The sequence below is a fragment of the Xiphophorus couchianus genome, chromosome 16 (assembly GCF_001444195.1).
Source record: "Xiphophorus couchianus chromosome 16, X_couchianus-1.0, whole genome shotgun sequence".
In the NCBI taxonomy this organism is placed as follows: domain Eukaryota; kingdom Metazoa; phylum Chordata; class Actinopteri; order Cyprinodontiformes; family Poeciliidae; genus Xiphophorus; species Xiphophorus couchianus.
In genome coordinates this window covers 14,660,705-14,676,979 of record NC_040243.1, presented here as the reverse complement: position 1 = coordinate 14,676,979, position 16,275 = coordinate 14,660,705, and the positions used below count along the sequence as shown (strand labels likewise).

Below are 16,275 nucleotides of genomic sequence, written 5' to 3'. Positions count from 1 at the left end.
GAACAACAAAGTCCTAAAGCACTGCATATTTATGTGCTTCCGTTTTAGCAGGGACTATTACTTTATAACGGACGCAAATTGTTTTCTCAGAAAAGTTTCAACCAGGTAAACTAAAGTGTCAAGATATTTCAATCTCAGAATCTCAGATATTATGCCCTTTTACAACAGGAAGATCTTCAGCTATAAAAAAAATATGTTCCATGATTCAAGTCACATGGTTGGACGATGATAATCCAGTAAACCTCAGGTAAAGTGGTAAAAACGTAACTGCACACAACTTTTGGAGAACTAACTTTGGTTGTATGTGTAAATCATAAATGTGGTTCCTCTCTTCAGTATGTTTAACCCTACAGCTTTGTCTGCTTCTGTCAGAGCTGGTGTGTTTTTCATGAACAGTTTCCTCTCATTTTTCAAAAACGCACTTTGTAAGACATGTGATTCATAAAGTTTAATCCGTAACATAGTCAGACTCAGTCTATTACAAAGTTTATCTTGTTTTGTTGAATATCCACAGCCGCAGTTTTTACAATATCCTCAGAATCTCAAAAAGCTGTTACTGTGACCTTAATTGTGAACAGCATCATCTTGTCTCAGATGTATTTCCAAGGTGCTTGCAGATCTAAATGGACTTATAGCCCCCACCCCAGCAGGTTCTGAACAGGAGGTGTCCAAAACAGATGACCAAACCATCGGAGAAGTTGTGAAATTCCTCCGAATATGAATGACCATCACTTTAGCTGGTTTTGTCAGAATCTTGATCTTTCGATCAGAATTCCTATCTCATGGCTAAAGGAGAAGGTAGGAATCCAGACGGACCAGTAAAGAGAAAACTTTTCAGCTCAGCTTCTCACCATGACAGATAACAACAGCGCCCTCATTACTGCAAACAGAAACTCAATTCTGTGTATTCACCTCCTACTCCTTCCTATTAGATGACTTCTTACTAGAACACCACTGCTCAGTGTTAATTGTCTAATACTGAATATTATGGAACAGTGCCTGAATAAATCAGACACTCGCCTTGAATTAATGAGATTTAAGCATATGTGTGGTTAACATTTTGAGGTTAATGGCATTCAGCTGCTGAAACTCACCTTCAGGTCAATCTGACACACTCAGATTTTATCCGCTGAACAGATTGCGCATAATCCTCATGTGTATAAAAAGATATGTCATCTCTGTCAGCCTACATGCTGGAGGTTGAAGTGACTTGTGCCTTTCATGGTAATGCCTGTGGCAGACTACAGCTCCATCTGGAGTCTTTCTGGGGACAAACAGCTTTGTTACTTGTTTCAGGCAAATCTGTGGCAAAAGTAAATCTATATGATTTTACATAAAACAGAGATGCAGCAATCTCTTTTGTGGATTGCAGTTTTGACATACAGCACCTTTGCAAATTATTCATATGCATCAAACATTTTTTACTTTCTATCAAGAAAAAATGGATTTTATGCAGTAGACAAAAGCAAAATGGTGTGTAAAAATAATGTAGAGGGAATTGAGTAAATGCTTTTGTTTGTTTGCCATGTATTCATATTTAGACCACTGGCTTTGCATAACCTTCTTTTTGCTTCAGTTTCGTTTCAGGTAACTGGTTTTCAGTCCTCCAGATTTCTGCAGACTAAAACTCCTGCTGCTTTTTTCACAAATACCTTAAGCTCAGCTAGAGTAAGCCATTTCAAACTTCATGTGGCATTTTGCAAGTCAGACAAGGTTGCATTTTTGTCTTATCTGACCAGAGCACCTTCATTCAAACCTTAAATAGAACACAACTTCCCTTTAAAACTTTGTTCACTATGAAATGAAGATCTGCAGATTTATGTTCCACAGATTTTTCTTCCTGATCTGTGGATCACTGCATCTCCTCACCATGTATCTCTTTGCTGCTTCAGTGTGCACGGCTAATAAGTCAAGGCATTGTTATTTGATTGGCAGCCGAGGCAGAATGCTTTTTGTCTTGAAATAATAAATTGTGACATATAGCACTGAGACAAAGTGTTGTGTAAACACTTGAGACATCCATATTTGACAGGGATGTGTAATCATCAGAGAAACCATGCAGGCACACAGACTGAGTGATTCTATTTGCTATCCATGGCTGCTTTTATAGCCTTTGACCTCAAGATGCAGTGTTAGCCAAACAGTCGCCTCCGTAGACATCTTTCATTTCTTACTCTTCCATTAAAATCTCGGTCTTTGTTTTCTTTACTATCAAAAGGTGGAGTATCGATTTTGCTGGATCGAGACCTCTGTTTCAGATACACAAACGCAACTCGGACTAGATTTAACTGGACAGCGATCGATCCCAGACAGCTTCAAGCTGCCAGTGGCAAACACCACTCTGATATGATCGCAGTGCCCAAAGACAGACAGCTCGATTTAGAAACGGGGGACATACCAATCGCTTTGAGCCTCGGTGACTCAACATAGTAAAATTAGAGAGCATGAGAAACAGAGAAAAGCTGTTGTTTGCAAATTTGATCAGAGCAACTGTCTGAACCTGTCTGTCACATCGATTAGAAATTATAAAATTGATGCTCTTCTCTTTAAAGCGTTAAAATATCACCACACACTAATTCCTCAAATTCAAAAGTATGTGTGCAGAGTTCTAGATGACAGCAAAAACTCTTTCAATAAAGCAGGTATTTCAAAATTTCATTGTCACAATAGAAAATTAACTGTGGAAAAGAAAAGGAACCGCAAACAGAGATGAGCATGTGTACCCTCCCTAAACTCTGCTTATTCCAATCTAATTACAATCTGATGTGTGGTGTTTTCCATCTCCGATGACTTGCACACACAGGTAGTAAACCTGATTTATTGTCATGGTCGGTGGAAATTAGATCACTTTTGCAAATCCAATAAGTATGTAAACACAGCAACATAAAATGATATGGGTTGTACAAGATCAAAGGAAACGGCGCGGCCTTAAAAGGCAGGGGAAACTTAAATTCTCAAAATAGGAAGTAAAAGTGATTCTTAAGTTTCTATTAAATATTTTTCATTTAAAAATGCTATAAATCTGTGTTAACTTTACATTTTTGTCAATAAGTGGACAGGTGAGTGGATTTTGTTCCAGTTGCATTGACAGGATTAGCATTACTCCCCAGAAACACAACAACCTTAAAACTTGAGCTGAGGCAGAAGGTCTGGAGATCAGGACTCAAACTGTGACAATTTCCTAATCTTCAGATATTCTTGGATTATGCTGCTGAAAACTCTGACTGAAAACATATCTAATTACTGAATGTCAACACTTTGCATTGTGCAGTAATGTTTCTCTAAGGAAGCACATCTGAGTGCATGACATACAGGAATTTGATCAATTTGAGAGAAATACTCATATTTTCTTTTTGAAAAAATGAAAATATGTGCAATACAGTACATGTTCTAATGTTTGTTTAGTTACATTAATATTTAAAATTAAGGACTGTTTTGTCTTTTCTATTTTTGTAATGGTGAATGATAATTACCAGTGGTAGCAAGCGTAATGCATCAGATGACTTCAAACAGAATAACAATGGGGTTTTTTGACATTAAAAATGTGTTAAAGTTTACATAGAGAGAGACATGTACTGTAGGTTTGAGGGCTAAGAGTGAAGATTGCATCTAGCAAATTAGGATATTTGCTCCAGTATATTTTTGCACGTGTACGATAGGTCTATGGTGGTAAAGAACAAACAGAACCAAAATGCAGATGGGTAGATTTACCCATGGGTTTAATTACCCATCTACCAAGGGAAATTAAACTCATTAGATCTACAATCATGATCAAAAGAAAGTGGAACTGGACGCTCTGCATTCAAAGGAATAAGCTGGAGGAACCAGGAACTTGCTAGAGGTATAAGTTATCCTTCCTGATCTGGGAACAACTTTGGATCCCCCAGAGTGCGGTTACATTATGCCAAATTCAAAAAACAATGGATGAATAAAGAAACTTTCCAAAACCAGCAAACAGACTTTGACTGCTCAAGTTAGTGAAACTGGAGGATCAGATTTTGTCCATCTCTCTACAAGTCCAAGATAAAACACATTCTGTGTGCCTGCATGTGCAGCAGCCTTGTGCTAACTCTGCATTGACCGAGATGAGCGCAACATAAAACTAATGACTTGAGCTCAGACTACCACCATCAAATCTTAATCCTGCCCAATCTGTTCTCACCATTCACCATCTTTTCTCTTTTCTTCCCAAACACCTCCAGGAGGACTCAGACTCAACCATTTAGATCGGACTAATTCAGTAGAAGAGGGAAAGGTATATATTTTAGTTGGCGGCTTGAAATCCGCCAAGAAGAGGAAAGAAATGAACTTATTGTAATTTAATTTGCACCAACAAATGGTATTGGAGGTGTTGACAACAAGCCGTGGGCGGGACCGTTTAATCCAAACGCTGTGTGACGTTTTCCCCACTTAAATACAGACAAGGTTCCCGCTGCGCAGAGGCTTTCCCATCTTCGCAGGAGCGCGGTGCATTGTTCTTACCGATGAACTTTGAAGCAGTTACTAAAAGAAAGTTAATAATCTGAGCATGTCAGCATGGATGCTAGAGCACGAGGATTTAAGGAAAAATAGAGCAAACTTGGATAACAAGTGGTGTTTGTATCAAGGATCGGGAGAGAAGCGCAGTAAGAGTGAACAGTCCCATCACCGCATGAGCGTTGGAGTCGCAGAAGCGCACAGGTAGGTTGGATCTCCATCTGCACAGCATGGACAACACCTGGAAGTGAAATTACAAATTGATTTCATGTATGTAGGCCCTGAACATCTTCAGTGTGAATCGCACAGCGAATCCAGTTCCCACATTTACTTGTGGATTTTTACGCATTATAAACATAATACTACATTTGCCGTGGGATAGGAGGTAACTAAATTGAATAAAAATCGCATACCTTTGTTTGTAGATGTTCCGTCTGTAGTTTCCATAATCTGTGACTGACAAGGATAATTTTAGATATCGTTGACTAATTTTGTGTCAATTAAATATTTATCCCACGCTAAGGAGTTTGCTCTTTGTTTATTTTTGTCTTAAAGATGTCACCAGTTACCCTAATTATGAAAACTTATTTCCGTTAATTTCCCTGGAGAGCGCGCGAAGCCATATGGTTTAAAGGGGGCGAGTAAATAAGCCCCAAGGGTTTTTTTATTTTTTTATTTAGTTTTTATTTTTTTACTGTGTGCATAAATCCAGCGGGCAGGCATATGAGCGCTTTTATAAGCTGCGGCATTTGGCAATTAGAGATTTATGAACAGAAATGTCAAACCCCTCTGCGGCCTGAAGAGGACAGAGACATATCGTGTTTGTTTTCCCAACATCACGCTGCGGGCTGCGCGTCGCTCCAGTGTTTTGGAGCGCGGTGCAGCGAGCCCTCACGTCAAAAGTTTTTATTTGTCCAAAACATCTTCACTGCCTCGGGTTGCAACGTTTGACATCTGACAATTATCCATCCGACTCTCCATTAGCTGCAGCCGCCTCAGCATTTTGCGCGAGTTGTTGAAGGCAAAGGCTCAAAGGTTGCTGTCCATCAACTGACACTAATATGATTATTATCGTTTTAGGGCAGCGAGATTCATAATGGTTGCTGTCATAATGACTGCAAGGATTAGCATAATGTCTACAGGTTTGGCATTTATGTTGTGCGGAAACATTTAGCTGATTGAGTTACAGTCAGAACATTAAACTTTGATCAATGGGCTCATTTTTTATGATTGGAAACAGAATCTGACCAGAATATGTGAAGTTCAGGATTTTCTTAGACATCACCTGCAGTTAAGGATATTTTAAGTCTTTAAAAAATGCTTTGCTGTGAATATTGATTGTTTAATAAATTGTTGTCTGTTTACATGTCAACACATTATTTGCTTGTCAGTGTTGTAAACTTTTTTTTATTTTTTAGCAAAACTCACTGATCTGAATAAAAGCATTTTGGGGCTTTTAAGAGAAATTTATTGAAGCTGTGGAGTATAATACCGCGACTATTTGCTCTCTTTCTGATTTTTTTTGCTTTGCTTTTATGTCGGTACTTGCATTTCAGCACATCAAACAGACTCTTAAATCAGGAAATGATAACTTGAGTGAATGCAAAACACAGTTTTCAAATTATTATTGCGTTATTCTTTTAAGGGAACAAGCTATCCAACTTGTTCAAATAATCAATTAAAATCATAATAGATAAATCATTTAAACAGTACTTGTCAGACAGCATAAAGTAGGATAGTTGAGCTCACAAAGCAACTGATCACACACCAATCTAAAGAAATTTAAGAGCAAATGTGAAGCAAAGCCTTTGACATTCATTCAGGAAATGGTTACAAATGCGTTTCTAAGGTTATGGGAGCCTGTCAAACCACAGGGAAAGTCGTTCCCCACAAATGGAATAAATGTGGATCAGTGGCCAAACTTCTCAGGAGCTACCGATCATGACCTGGACAACTTGTCAAAGAGGTCAAAAAAGAACCCAGTACACAACATCTAAAGCACCGCAGGCCTTACTGGACTTAGCAAAGGTCAGCGTCCATGTTTCTACAATAAGAAAGAAACTACAGTACAGTCTGTGTTAGAAAACCAACACTGTATGATTAGATGTCCTATTTTTTGTGACTATATTTTTTTGATAAAGTTAGATACTTGGAAATCATATTAGCTTACTTGAACTGTAAAAAGCTGATATTTCATACTTGACAACCATAAACCAAGACAAACAGTTTTTAAAATCCGTTTAGCTTCTTATCTTTTAAAAGGACATTGTAATTTCGGAAACACATTGCTCTTCATTGATAATGTTACTGCTAACATAAATAACACATTAAGCACTCCAAATATCAAACCACTTCCCACGTTTTTTTTTTTTTATCTTTGTCTCCTTTATTGACATTTGGTCCATCTAGAGTGCCATTAAAACTGTTTAACTGATGCCATTCTTCTAAAAGTGCAATTTCCTTTTATAAGAAATTGCATGTTGGCCACGTTCCCAGACAGTTCACTGGAAAGTTTCTCTCCTCTCTTGGTAAATATGGGCCCCTTGCCCAGAGATTACCACACACACCTGTGTTGTGTCCAGTGTGTATAGTGCAGAAGTTTGACATAGCAATTGTTCTCTGAACTAGGAATTCACAGAATACTCAAACAGTCAGAATGAATTGTTCTTTCTAGGTAATGGCTGCCGTTGAAGCATAAATAACCATTACAATTGTGTACATGTCTTTTCTCTCTTAAGATAATCCTCCATAACATCAGCATGGACATCAGCAGCTCCTCCTTCAACATGACCAACTACAATGAGACAATAATGTCTGAGAATACCAGCAGCACCAACGATTCAGACACAACCCCACCAATGCCCTTCAGTGAGGTTACTGCAGTAATCTACACTACTGTCTTCATAGTGGGATTCTTGGGTAATGCATTAGTTATCTTTGTAGTTGCCCGCTACACCAAAATGAAGACAGTGACCAACATGTACATCCTGAATTTAGCCATGGCAGATGAACTCTACATCCTGGGGATCCCTTTAATAGGGACCAACAGTGCGCTATCCTACTGGCCATTTGGTAATTTCCTCTGCAAGGTGTCCATGACTTCTGATGGCATGAGCCAGTTCGCCTCCACCTTCTGCCTGACGCTGATGAGCATTGACCGCTTCCTCGCTGTGGTTTATCCTATTCGCAGTGCCAGATGGCGAAAGCCCCGAGTAGCCAAGGTTTTAAATGGCCTGGTGTGGGTTATTTCATTCCTGATGGCGCTGCCGCTCACCATATTCTCAGCTGTGCAGGATAAGTTCAACACATGCAACATAAGCTGGCCTGATCCTTCAGCGAAGTGGTCACTTGCTTTTATCCTCTATACATCCATCATGGGCTTCTTCGGCCCTCTGATTGTCATCACCCTCTGCTATCTATTTATTGTCATCAAGGTAATTAAATGTTTACATATCCTCTTTGTCTTGAATTAGCAAAAAGCTTATGACTTTAATTTAGCTTCTCAAAATCTCACACCATCTTCCGTCTTTCAGGTGAAATCTGCAGGCCTACGCGCAGGCCTGACAAAGCGGCGCAAGTCAGAGCGCAAGGTGACTCGCATGGTGGTGATCATCGTGCTGGTCTTTGTGCTTTGTTGGCTTCCCTTTTTTATCGTCAACATTGTCAACCTGTTTCATGTCATCCCTGAGAGCAAATTCACTGCTGAACTCTACTTTTCCATGGTCATCCTCACCTACGTCAACTCCTGCGCCAACCCAGTCCTCTACGGTTTCCTCTCAGACAAATTCAAACAGAGCTTCAAGGCAGTGCTTTGCTTCTACAAGCAGGTGACTGCAACTACGGACCTAGTGGAGAGCAGACAGAATGGCAATAAGGTAAAAAAAAAAAGTTCTTATTTTCAATCAGAAAGTGTATAATGCCTGTAAAGTAAGTAGGTCCTAGTGTGGAATCCCTGCATGTAGATGGTGCCTCATGCTTGTTTTCTCTCAGGGCACTCTGCTTTCTTCCAACCATCAAAAAGATCAATTGCTCACTCATAATTCCTATGACATTATATTGACCGATTGATGTAGCCACAAGCCCCTCTGCAAACCTTCAAGAATCAAGCAGGAAGGGGCGTGCCGGGGTGGGGTGGCGTAGCGGTTAGCGCGACCCGTATTTGGAGGCCTTGAGTCCTCGACGCGGCCGTCGCGGGTTCGACTCCCGGACCCGACGACATTTGCCGCATGTCTTCCCTCCTCTCCTTCCCCGTTTCCTGTCAGCCTACTGTCATATAAGGGACACTAGAGCCCACAAAAAGACCCCCTGGAGGGGTAAAAAAAAAAAAAAGAATCAAGCAGGAAAAACCAATGAATATGAATTACATAGAAGAGAACATGTCCATGTGAAAAATATTCTGAGTGAACACAGCTTCCTGTTTCTCTTAAACATGCAAGTTAGGCCTTTTTCTGTATTGGATGACATGCATGAGCAGGATCCAAATATGCTTCACTATTCTCTGGGGTTATGCTTTTTTGAAACATACTGGGGCAAAGAGGAAAACCTTAAATTTAGATGTTTTCACCATTTAGATGTTTTCATACGTATTTTTGTACGAATACAACCACAAACCTTATTGTTTTTACTTAGTATTGTACATAATATAAAAGCTCAAAGTCTAATTGTGTAATTTTGAAGTAGAAGGAAAATTTTACAAATACAAAACTGACAATTATGGTGTGCAAATGTTGTCTACCCATTTTAGTGTTAAACATTTGATATAATCCAGAGGATTATTAAATTGCATTGTAAATAGAAACTACATGTGGATTATTTATTCTACAGTTCTACTTTGTGGACAATTTAGAGGATTGTTAGAGAATCTCAGAGAAGAAGCAGCATCCTAAAGACCAAGGTACAAAGCAGAAGGGTCAGAGAAACGATTGTGGAGTATTTTACATCAAGCATGGGTTACAAACAGTATCCAACACTTTGAACATTTCACTGAGCACAGTTCATAAACAGAAAGTAGAAAGGATGGAAACCAAACAAAGACATGGTCTAACCTGAAAGCCATATAAATTGCCATATGAGAGATTAAATCTGTGCTGCTCCATAATCTTAAATCTCATATTTGTGTCTCATTTTTTCACAGTCCATCCAGATGGAGGTTGTAAAGAGTCCCGATGTTGAGCCTTTCACCGCAAAACCTGCAACGGATTGCCAGTAATTTCTGTTTTGTTGCTGATCCAACTTGTGCACTGGTGGACCACAAGGCATTCTGACGTTTTACCCATGGGGTTTCATACTGACATGGAATTTCCTGACTTTATTTCGGTTTGCCCTGTTTTTCACTGTCACATCTCTGCAGAGGCTCACTGAACTGTCTGAAGACAGTTATTTTACCAATCACTGCATTTTTTTTGTTACGTCTTTGTAAACTGCAATGGACAGTTATCATTTTTTGTTGTTGTAATATAAAATATTTACAAGACTGTCAAACAACTTTAATCCCTTTAGACTTATTTTTTGTTTGTTTTTATGTGTCTGTTTTTAAGAAGATAATGCCTTTGTTTTAGTTTGCTGTCTATACCATTTGTTTTGGCTGTATATTTAGAATGACTGTTATTTAGCACAGAAAGACATCTTGTAAGGATGTATTTTGCTACATGGCTCACCACTAGGTGACCAAATCAGGATAGTTTGATTTATTTACTGGCAAGAATCAACTGATTGGTGGTACTCTATGTGACTAAAATGGGAAAGTGTAACAGAAGTATCGATGTCCTAATATAAAATCCAGAGGAAAAAATGTGATTGGTAAGAACGATCAACAGCATGACGACCTGTTGATCGTTATGCTTTGACAAGATTTTGACGAGCTTCAGTCATCTCTCCATAAAAGGCAGCAGCACTCACCCAAACAAGTAGCCTTCTCTGCCCACTGGGCAGCTGCAAGCCCCCTTCCTCCATAAACTCTGATTGGACTGGATCTGAAGGCATCTGTTGGGAGCAAACCCAGCCCCAATGGACTTCACAACAATATGGTACCAGACATTCCAGGACACCACCAGATGTTGTTTGTGCACATTCTGATTTGTCAAAGCTTTAGTTTTAGGAGAAAATGAAGATCCTGCAGGTCATACTCTCATATATAGCTGATTGATTCCAGCTGTTGTTATATGTCTTATGTTATCCAGTTCTCAGTTTGTAATGTTTGCAGTATTTTGTTGCAACAGAGAGAAAAATGACCTCCTGGCTGCCATTGTGGGGGCCTCATTCTAGGGTTTTATGTTGACTTGCAAATTTTTTACACATGTTTTAGTAATGTGAAAATTGTCTTCTAAAAAGACAGCCAATTGTTTTTTTTCTCTCTCTCTCTCTTTGGCTTACCTCCAGTAAGGGTGGGATGATATGTGTGACATTAACATCTTTTATTTTTATCTGTTTTTTCTACTGACACTGACATTTCCTCACAGGTGTATCCTGACCCCAACCAAATGTTAATAATGTTCATAAGATGTTTGAATTTGTTTGAGACACTAACCAAGTAAATAGGTCGATTAAATGACAAGACACATCACATTTATATGTATTGGTGAAAATGTGAATTCTGAAATAAAAGGTCAATCTAAAAATCGAGCATACAACATAAATGATAACATGAATACAGTATTATGAATGTTGGTACACCCTAATTTTAGGGGTAAAAAACACCACCATTTAATTCAAGGGTTTTCACAAATAAGAAAGAAATCTATACCACAACTTGAAAAAAGTATCCTTTCTTTTCACTGGATTTTGTGTTCTCACATCATATCACAACCACACCTTCTTGTGCTATTTGTCTAAAGTGCACTCATATATATTGCATTGTCTTGTTCAGCCCCTTCTCCAAGCTTGTTTACCGACAATCTGTTTTTGAGATGGTTCGTAGGGGTGAAGGCGCAGCAGACATTCTGCAGCCTCTGATGTCCTGTTTGTTTGTTGTCACGCTCCTTCAGGTCCATCAACCTTAATGTCAGTGGAAAAAGAATAAACCGTAAACAGTATCATTACAAAACAGAAGAAAGTTGCTAAACGAGAGCTGGTTTTGGATTGTTGGCTGATTCTGAGAAAGAGATAAGAGGAGGCTAAGATTACCTGACAGAAGGAAAACAAACAGAAGTTGGTTACTGAAGGGCATATTAAAGGTAATCCATGCCTGAGGACACAAACACTTACAGTGGATTATCCTTGCCACCAAACACTGTAACTTACAGAAAGACCTTAATGTGGTATTTAGCAATATAAAATAATTAACGAAATCCAAACTGACCTAAATCAACTAATATTTTATCTAATTTTCTGACAATAATGTAATCTACATTACTATATTGCGTATGCGTGAATATATAGTGTCACGCTTATGTTGTTAGGAAACTAATGGTATCTGAAACAGAAAGAAATGTGAACCAAATTTATTTTGGAATTGTATTGTTTTAGATTTAGGGTCATTAGTAAGTAATAGGCAGTAATCATTCAACAGCTATTCTATGTAAATCTGTGATTAAAGTTAAGATTAATGCTTTAAAAAATGCAAGACTGAATTACTATGTAAACGCCCTATAAGAAGAATAAAGTTTGTTCTTTGCAAACATTGTTACGCCAATAAACTACATTGCTTTTACATCCATCCATTCACTGTCCTCCGATTGTCAGGGATTGCAGATCCAGGAGGAACGCCGCATCTTCCAGCTCATTCTGGGTGATCACAAGGTGTCCCAGGCCAAAAAAAGATGCACAGACCCTCCGGTGGAGTCTGGGTCATCCCTGGCGGTGTGTCTGGAAAAGCCCAAAAGGAGACACCCGATATTGCAACCTGGTCAGATCCTCGAACCATTTCTACTAACTCCTTTTGTTGGGGAGAAGCAGCGGCTCTTTTTTAGGCTCCCCACAATGACAGAGCTTCTCTCCTTCTCTCCAAGGCTGAGTCTGGCTTTGCTGAACTCACTTTGGCAGCTTGTATCTTGGATCTCGCTCTTTAGGTCACGATCAAATCTTATCACCACAGGTGACGTTTGGAATGTAGACGGACCGGTAAATCGGGAGTGGCGCCCGTTTTACTGCAGCTGAAGCCCCGCTCCGTCTGTCCGCCCTGCCGTCACTCCAGAGCAAAACACCGAGATACCAGAGTCCTCTACTTGAGGCAGAGCCTGATGCCCAACCCATAGAGAACAGCCAATCTCTTTTTTTTCCAGTTGAAAACCTCAAATGAAGTTGTAAAAATACCGTTTGCATTTTTTTTAATTGCTTTTTGCATTATGTAATCTGTAACCAGACAGACTGCCATCGCTGCCGTTTTCTCATAAGCATGCCAGCATTTACACTGTAGTCAATACAAAGAACAGACTGCTGCGCACAGACTGGTTCGGTTTATTAGAAGTCTAATACACAGTATTACGCTGTCCTTGCCTAATGTTTAACTTTTATACAGTTTGGAGCATTGTGGTGTTGCTCTGAGAATACCAGGCTGAAGACAGAAATAGCCTGAGGTGGTTTAAAAGTATCTGTTGCTGTACTCACAAATTAACCAAACCCACTCCCCCTAACAACTCATTAATGTATTATTTTTATCATAACATACTGAAGCATGTATTGTATTAAACATGTGTGGATGGTTTCTCATTCCTCTACTTAATGTGTACAGCACAGCTTTCAGGAATGTTCACTATTGTTTAACGGCTCTCTGCTAATTTTTTGTGATAGTCTGTTATTATTTCTGCAGCACCTGCCTGTGGCTATATTAAACCCTCTGTGTCACACATTCTGGCGCTTGAAGAAATGTGTATAATGAGTAGACAAAAGCACCAGTGAGGTTAATTATTGTATGGGTCGGTACCACTGTTAATGGCAGGGAGGCTGGTTTGCTGAATTTTTTCTGGATTTCTGAGTATTGGATCAAGAACATAAGGCCAAAACATGAAAATCAACTCTAGGAAAGTCATTGCACAATGTGTTCCATTTGATAGTGATACTGGGTTTGCAGAAATATTAACTGAGATTAATGATGGATGATTGTCTTGTTGAGTCAGATAGAGAAAGTGTTTGGTTTATGTGTTTTCATAAGGATAGAGAGAGGGGAGTAAGGAAAAGGCCTCATCTACAACAACAAATACTGAAAAATAAGTCAGAAGAGACCAGATTCAGGGTCTTATTAGAGATTAATCAGTTCTGTGGCACAAGCTCTGATACGCGTTAACATATGCATATGATGATATTTCAATTGCAATGCCTCATCAATGCATTTAGGTGACACAAACAGATATAACAAATACTAATTCATTATTAATGTGATTCAAACATGAGAAATATGAGAACTAAATGGTACATAGAAATAGAAGAAACCGGCATTTATTTTTAAAAAGAATCTTTGGTCTGAATCTTCAATTCAACTTCAGTTCCATCATTTTGGGGGGGGAAAAAATCTATTTAGAGCTAAAATGGACATTTTAACAAACTTTTCTTTCTCTTTCTTCTTTTTCTGTTTTAGTTATCCCAACAGGCTGTTAAATGAAATTCTTTTGACTAAATTATGAGCTGAAAGTCACAACTGTTAGATGCGGATTATTTGTGCAGAGCAGCAGCAATACAAACCTTTTGCACATTTTTGAGAGTTCCTGTGACGTTTTGAGAACATAAACTCTTTCTCTTGCAGGCTGCGGTGTTTTGGCTGTACACAGAAGATGCACGGATAATAGATGGGGTTCAGGAAGAAGTGAAGGAGGAGTGACTTGCCTTGTGTGGTTAATTAAAGCTGAGCGCTGTGCCCTTCTCTGCCCCATGCTGTCTCTTTCTGCCTCAGCCAGGAGAAAAGGCTAGATGCCTTTGTCTCTTTCATTAACTTACATGAGTTAATAGCTCTGGCAAAATGCACTCAGCATATTTGTCAAAGAAAACCAGCTGATAGTAAGAACTGCTTGTATTCAAAAATGAGATTCTTTTTTAATATATATACATATATATAGATATAACATTTAGGAAACTTGAGAGAAGTGATGATTTTTAGAACTGTAACCCATCAGTTTCTGAATTTATTCTCACACCCATCCATCAGTGCTTGATGCATGCCAGAGGTTTGCGCAACCAGAAGAATTTTTCTCTCGCAGGTCTTTCTCTCGCCCCCGCTCATTTGATATTTGATGACATTAGGTAATTCTCTGTAAAAGGGAATACACGGGAGTGGGAGGAGATGCACGGCGGGGAGCGTTTCAGTGTGTCAGTACTGATTAAAGCAGGTCAAAAATGTTAAGAAATAGAGCCTGGTTGAATTTATCACAGTTTTAAAATAGGATATTTATGCAGTATGAGGTCAAGAAATCTACCTCAACAAATGTTTTCAATTTCCCCCCTAACCCTTATTATGTAAATCATTTTGTATGTATTAGCAGACCTCTTTTTTGTTCTGTTTTGGACTTTACGCTATGTACCCCCTGTGTTTGGTGCCTCATCGATGCATTTAGGTGACACAAACAGATATGACAGATACTAATGATGACTACCCCAAGAAAACTCTGGTTTTATCATTTGATACCTGCTTTAATGCAAAGGCAGAGATAAAGTAAGCGTTGCCTAATTAATAAACTGATCCATAGCTGAATTTCAGAAAAAGGCTCCAGTATTCATTTACAAAAAAAAAAAAAAAAAAACTATTTCTCTCTGGCTGTCGGTCCGTTATCGCCCTCAAGTGGATTTATCTAAATGCTCCAACACTGCCAACCTGACAGCTGTTCAGGGGCAGCATTTACAGCATGTTGTAAATGAACTTTACTATATTTGTTATCATTACAATCACAACTGCCGTGCATTGAGACTTTATGTAACAAACCAACACAAAGTTGTTCCTAACTGTAAAATGGAAGATTAAAAAAAATCCCTTTTTTTCAGTCTTGCTCTGAATGCCGTTGTTCTGTGAAGGTCATGAAAGTTTCCATGAAGAACATTAGTAAACAAATCATAAATAAGTAATCAGATAAATTTATGAAACAGTTCAAAAGCAGGTTTAGAATGTTAAAAAAAAAAAACATCATATGACTTTTAGTCCTGTAAGCAAAATACCATGTGTCGGCATCATCCTTAATACATCATCCTCACGGTGACACATGGTGGAGGCAGCATCCTGCTCAGGGGTTTTCTTTAGCAGGGACACAAAAACCTACACAGTGACACAATGTGGAAAAGTTCAAAGTGCACTATGAACAGAATCCGTCTGTTCAAACAGATTTGTATTCAAAATGATTAACCTATGTTACCATTCATTTTTTAATCTACTAATCCCTTTGGCTGTCCCAGTGATGGTTCATCTGAGAATTCTACACTTTTCATGAAAATCAGGAGGCTTTGTCACATTTTCAGCCCCTCAAACCGTGACACATTTGTTTAGACCTAAGGATACGCTAACAACAGTGCCGAAAATAAAGTGCACCTCCAAGCAGGAACAACAACAGCATGAAACACAGTGCCTGTCGCAGTGTTGCCATCCATCCATCCATCCATCTTCTTCCGCTTATCCGAGGTCGGGTCGCGGGGGTAGCAGCTTCAGAAGGGAGGCCCAGACTTCCCTCTCCCCAGCCACTTCTTCGAGCTCCTCCGGGGGAATCCCGAGGCGTTCCCAGGCCAGCCGAGAGACATAGTCCCTCCAGCGTGTCCTGGGTCTTCCCCGGGGCCTCCTCCCGGTGGGACGTGCCCGGAACACCTCACCAGGGAGGCGTCCAGGAGGCATCCTGACCAGATGCCCAAGCCACCTCAACTGGCTCCTCTCGATGTGAAGGAGCAGCGGCT

At 39.3% G+C, this 16,275-nt stretch overlaps 1 protein-coding gene across 1 annotated transcript; it reads left to right on the top strand.

Moving 5' to 3' along the window:
* Nucleotides 1-4,190: 4,190 nt before the first annotated feature.
* On the top strand, nucleotides 4,191-12,095 carry LOC114160499 (somatostatin receptor type 5-like). The gene is made up of 4 exons (XM_028043103.1): nucleotides 4,191-4,680; nucleotides 7,215-7,910; nucleotides 8,010-8,351; nucleotides 9,611-12,095. Exons 2-4 carry the CDS (start codon nucleotides 7,236-7,238, stop codon nucleotides 9,683-9,685), a joined length of 1,092 nt encoding a protein of 363 aa, XP_027898904.1. The 5' UTR covers nucleotides 4,191-4,680; nucleotides 7,215-7,235; the 3' UTR covers nucleotides 9,686-12,095.
* Nucleotides 12,096-16,275: the final 4,180 nt, after the last annotated feature.